Genomic DNA, 5,867 nt, shown 5'->3' on the forward strand with positions numbered 1-5,867 from the left:
AGAGGGGCAGATATAGGGTGTTTTGGTCGAGGTGGTGTGCAAAGTGAGGTCTGGGTGGATGATTTCGTAAACAGAGAAGAGGTAGTAAAAGCTCTGCGGAAGATGAAAGCCGGCCAGGCAGCGGGTTTTGATGGATTTGCTGTGGAATTTATTAAAAAAGTAGGTGACTTTATTGTTGACTGGTTGGTAAGGATATTTTATGTATGTATGATTCATGGTGACGTGCCTCAGGATTGGCGGAATGCTTGCATAGTGCCATTATACAAAGGCAAAGGGGACAAAAGCGAGTGCTCATATTACAGAGGTATACGTTTGTTGAGTATTCCTGGTAATTTACATGGGAGGGTATTGACTGAGAGGGTGAAGGCATTTACGGAGGATCAGATTGAGGAAAAGCAGTGTGGTTTCACAAGTGGTAGAGGATGTGTGGATCAAGTGTTTGCTTTGAAGAATGTATGTGAGAAATACTTAAAAAAGCAAATGGATTTGTATGCAGCATTTATGGATCTGGAGAAGGCATATGATAGAGTTGATAGAGATGCTCTGTGGAAGGAATTAAGAATATATGGTGTAGGAGGTAAGTTGTTAGAAGCAGTGAAAAGTTTTTATCGAGGATGTAAGGCATGTGTACGTGTAGGAGGAGAGGAATGTGATTGGTTTTCAGTGAGTGTAGGTTTGCGGCAGGGGTGTGTGATGTCTCCATGGTTGTTTAATATGTTTATGGGTGGGGTTGTTAGGGGGGTGAATGCAAGGGTTTTGGAAAGAGGGTCAAGTTTGCAATCTGTTGTGGATGAGAGAGCTTGGGAAGTGAGTCAGCTGTTGTTCGCTGATGATACAGCGCTGGTGGCTGATTCATGTGAGAAACTGCAGACGCTGGTGACTGAGTTTGGTAAAGTGTGTGAAAGAAGAAAGTTGAGCGTAAATGTGAATAAGAGCAAGGTTATTAGGTACAGTAGGGTTGAGGGTCAAGTCAATTGGGAGGTAAGTTTGAATGGAGAAAAACTGGAGAAAGTAAAGTGTCTTAGATATCTGGGAGTGGATTTGGCAGCGGATGGAACCATGGAAGCGGAATTGAATCATAGGGTGGGGGAGGGGGCGAAAATTCTGGGACCGTTGAAGAATGTGTGGAAGTCGAGAACATTATCTCCGAAAGCAAAAATGGGTATGTTTGAAGGAATAGTGGTTCAAACAATGTTGTATGGTTGCGAGGCGTGGGTTATGGATAGTTTTGCGGAGGAGGGTGGATGTGCTGGAAATGAGATGGTTGAGGACAATATGTGGTGTTATTTGGTTTGATCGAGTAAGTAATAATAGGGTAAGAGAGATGTGTGGTCAAAAAAAAAATGTGTTTGAGAGAGCAGAAGAGGGTGTTTTGAAACGGTTTGGTCACATGGAGAGAATGAGTGAGGAAAGATTGACCAAGAGGATATATGTATCAGAGGTGGAGGGAACGAGGAGAAGTGGGAGACCAAATTGGAGGTGGAAAGATGGAGTGAAAAAGATTTTGAGTGATCGGGGCCTGAACATGCACGAGGGTGAAAGGCGTGTAAGGAGGTGAGTGAATTGGAACGATGTGGTATACCGGGGTCGACGTGCTGTCAATGGATTGAACCAGGGCATGTGAAGCGTCTGGGGTTAACCATGGAAAATTCTGTCGGGCCTGGATGCGGAAAAGGTGCTGTTGTTTCGGTGCATTATTACATGACAGCTAGAGACTGAGTGTGAACGAATGGGGCCTTTGTTGTCTTCCTAGCGCTACCTCGCGCACATGAGGGGGGAAGGGGGATGTTATTTCATATGTGGTGGGTTTAGAGAAAGGTTAATTGGCTAGTAAGTTTGAACGGAGAATAGTTGGAGGAAGTAAAGTGTTTTTGATATCTGCTAGTGGGCTTGGTAGTGAAGAGAACTATGTAAACGGAAGTGAGTAATTTGGTGGGGAAGGGGGCGAAGGTTTTGGGAGTGATAAAGAAAGTGTGAAAAAACAGAACTTTATCTAGGAGAGCAAAATTGAATATGTTTAAAGGTATAGTGGTTCCGAGAATGTTATATGTTTGGGAGGTATTTACTACACATAGGGTTGTGTGGAGGAGGTTGGATGTGTTGGAAATGAAATGTTTGAGGACAATATGTGGTGTGATGCAGTTTGATTAAGTAATGAAAGGGTAAGAGAGATGTGTGGTAATAAAAAGCGTGTGGTTGAGAGAGTAGAAGAGGGTGTGTTGAAATTGATTGTGCAAATGGAGAGAATAAGTGAAGAAAGGTTGATTAGGAAGATATATGAGTCAGAAGTGGATGGAACAAGGTGGAGCGGAAGATCAAATTCGAGGTGGATGAATGGAGTGGAAATTATTTTGTCAATCGCGGTAATATGTGTGTGTGTGTGTGTGTGTGTGTGTGTGTGTGTGTGTGTGTGTGTGTGTGTGTGTGTGTGTGTGTGTGTGACTATAAATGAGTGTTCAGATGTTTATTCATAGTCGTTGAATACCATCATATCTTTGTTGGCATTGTTATTAGGGGTTAGAAAGGCTTGTGTGATCAGTTTGATATATCTGTGAGAAATGTGTGAATGATATGCAATCTTATGCACAGACAAGAGAAGATACACATACAAAACGATATAAGAAAATATTCATTCGAAAAACGCAATAATAAGTTGGACATTTCCTCTATTAAGTTTGTACAGAGGAGAATTATTGATGACTGAAATAACCCAGAGAACAAATAGCGTTGATAAAGATACCATTTTCTGTTTCCGTAAATTCGAGAGTTATGTTGAGGGCCTGAGCCACAGCCTTGACTAAATAGACATCCACACCGTAGCGTAACACCACCGTCCCGTTCTCTGCACGATGGAGGACGTTGCACGGCTCATAGGTGAACGTTGACACCTGGGGATAGGAGAACATACTCTTGTGGGTAGTTTTCCCTTACCATCAGCACACTCACACCTTAAACACCACACAGTTCATCGTTACATAAACGGTTGATATACTGAGACATGTTATAAGCCCATAATGACGGTTGGTATTATAGACTCGACTGTATCTATGACAAAAATATATCAAAAATTCAATAAAACAGATATGATTGCAGCTTACCTTTCTTGTCGGTTTATCTTGATTTATGTAACCATTATTAAGGTTTCCTGTTATAATAACATGAACATGATATCACAGATATCTGTCTTTTTATAACTTCTGTCAACCCACCTTAAGCACAGCGCCCTGAAAGTCAGCCATTTTGTCAGGGAAGAGGTCTAACTGGCGGGTGAACCTGTGGTGGTACCAGGTGTTGATACGCCTCACTCCCGGACCCCAGTACAGCTGGTTCATGTACAGCACCCACTCCTCTTCAGTGCCAGACTGTTGGATAGATCATACACAACATCTAGCCCAACATAGTTAGGTTGGGATATAGGAAAAAACTCTTGATTTCAAGTGTCTCAATCTTATGCCTTCTGTATGGCCGAGGTAGCCATGCGCCATGTCCAGGGTTCGAATCCGACCCTTATTGTAAATAGATTTTTCTGTCCAATGTTTCGAAATGATTTTTTCTTTTCAAGTTAGCGGCCTCCAACTGCATACAGAAGGTTTTATCATAGTCAGTTAAAGCAAAAATGCAATACCTCGTTTCTAACTATAAAGGGCACCTGCTACTTCAGGTAGCGCAGCCTTCAAGATGCAAGAGCCACATTGTATAACATCAGCTGAAGGGAATTAGTCTATATCAATACCACACCATCAGGAACAGTAACCTAACCTTACCTTCACAGCTCCAACGATATGCTCCGTCCTCTTTCCTTTATACGTGTGTATAAACGTCTCCAAGTGTTGTAGCGACAGTCCAACCAAAACAAACCTAATATAAAGAAAGACAATTAGAAAATGGGTCTCTATAGAGCAGAATCTGCCGTTCTTAACTGTGAAGTATTCACAGACCACAAAATGACGAGCACAAAAAATTGAATCCAGGTTACGACAGTCGTCCACAGTCAGCCCAGATGTTCATCCTCCATAAGCGATTGATCCCTGATACGGGTACCTGCCAAAGATTAGGGTATATCTCTCTATCTAACTGGAGGGATGTCTGATCATTATCTTGTGGAGGCTAAGGTGAAAATTAGTATGGGTTTTCAGAAAAGAGGAGTGAATGTTGGGGTGAAGAAGGTGGTGAGAGTGAGTGAGCTTGGGAAGGAGACCTGTGTGGGGAAGTACCAGGAGAGACTGTGTACAGAATGGAAAAAGGTGAGAACAATGGAAGTAAGGGGAGTGGGGGAGGAATGGGATGTATTTAGGGAATCAGTGATGGATTGCGCAAAAGATGCTTGTGGCATGAGAAGAGTGGGAGGTGGGCTGTTTAGAAAGGGTAGTGAGTGGTGGGATGAAGAAGTAAGAGTATTAGAGAAAGAGAAGAGAGAGGCATTTGGACGATTTGTGCAGGGAAAAAATGCAATTGAGTGGGAGAAGTATAAAAGAAAGAGACAGGAGGTCAAGAGAAAGGTGCAAGAGGTGAAAAAAAGGGCAAATGAGAGTTGGGGTGAGAGACTATCAGTAAATTTTAGGGAGAATAAAAAGATGTTCTGGAAGGAGGTAAATAGGGTGCGTAAGACAAGGGAGCAAATGGGAACTTCAGTGAAGGGCGTAAATGGGGAGGTGATAACAAGTAGCGGTGATGTGAGAAGGAGATGGAATGAGTATTTTGAAGGTTTGTTGAATGTGTCTGATGATAGAGTGGCAGATATAGGGTGTTTTGGTCGAGGTGGTGTGCAAAGTGAGAGGGTTAGGGAAAATGATTTGGTAAACAGAGAAGAGGTAGTAAAAGCTTTGCGGAAGATGAAAGCCGGCAAGGCAGCAGGTTTGGATGGTATTGCAGTGGAATTTATTAAAAAGGGGGGTGACTGTATTGTTGACTGGTTGGTAAGGTTATTTAATGTATGTATGACTCATGGTGAGGTGCCTGAGGATTGGCGGAATGCGTACATAGTGCCATTGTACAAAGGCAAAGGGGATAAGAGTGAGTGCTCAAATTACAGAGGTATAAGTTTGTTGAGTATTCCTGGTAAATTATATGGGAGGGTATTGATTGAGAGGGTGAAGGCATGTACAGAGCATCAGATTGGGGAAGAGCAGTGCGGTTTCAGAAGTGGTAGAGGATGTGTGGATCAGGTGTTTGCTTTGAAGAATGTATGTGAGAAATACTTAGAAAAGCAAATGGATTTGTATGTAGCATTTATGGATCTGGAGAAGGCATATGATAGAGTTGATAGAGATGCTCTGTGGAAGGTATTAAGAATATATGGTGTGGGAGGAAAGTTGTTAGAAGCAGTGAAAAGTTTTTATCGAGGATGTAAGGCATGTGTACGTGTAGGAAGAGAGGAAAGTGATTGGTTCTCAGTGAATGTAGGTTTGCGGCAGGGGTGTGTGATGTCTCCATGGTTGTTTAATTTGTTTATGGATGGGGTTGTTAGGGAGGTAAATGCAAGAGTCCTGGAAAGAGGGGCAAGTATGAAGTCTGTTGGGGATGAGAGAGCTTGGGAAGTGAGTCAGTTGTTGTTCGCTGATGATACAGCGCTGGTGGCTGATTCATGTGAGAAACTGCAGAAGCTGGTGACTGAGTTTGGTAAAGTGTGTGGAAGAAGAAAGTTAAGAGTAAATGTGAATAAGAGCAAGGTTATTAGGTACAGTAGGGGTGAGGGTCAAGTCAATTGGGAGGTGAGTTTGAATGGAGAAAAACTGGAGGAAGTGAAGTGTTTTAGATATCTGGGAGTGGATCTGTCAGCGGATGGAACCATGGAAGCGGAAGTGGATCATAGGGTGGGGGAGGGGGCGAAAATTCTGGGAGCCTTGAAAAATGTGTGGAAGTCGAGA

At 42.8% G+C, this 5,867-nt stretch overlaps 1 protein-coding gene across 1 annotated transcript in view; it reads right to left on the reverse strand.

Moving 5' to 3' along the window:
- Nucleotides 1-3,632: 3,632 nt before the first annotated feature.
- LOC139748784 (uncharacterized) overlaps nt 3,633-5,867 on the reverse strand; it is a 16,981-nt gene continuing 14,746 nt past the window's right edge. Inside the window, exons 3-4 of the mRNA XM_071662219.1 lie at nt 3,765-3,858; nt 3,633-3,671 (exon numbers count right to left, since the gene is read on the reverse strand). Of these exons, the coding sequence (XP_071518320.1) occupies nt 3,633-3,671; nt 3,765-3,858 (133 nt within the window). The remainder of the gene's footprint in view (nt 3,672-3,764; nt 3,859-5,867) is intronic.

This window comes from Panulirus ornatus, chromosome 5 (genome assembly GCF_036320965.1).
Source record: "Panulirus ornatus isolate Po-2019 chromosome 5, ASM3632096v1, whole genome shotgun sequence".
Taxonomy (NCBI): Eukaryota; Metazoa; Arthropoda; class Malacostraca; order Decapoda; family Palinuridae; genus Panulirus; species Panulirus ornatus.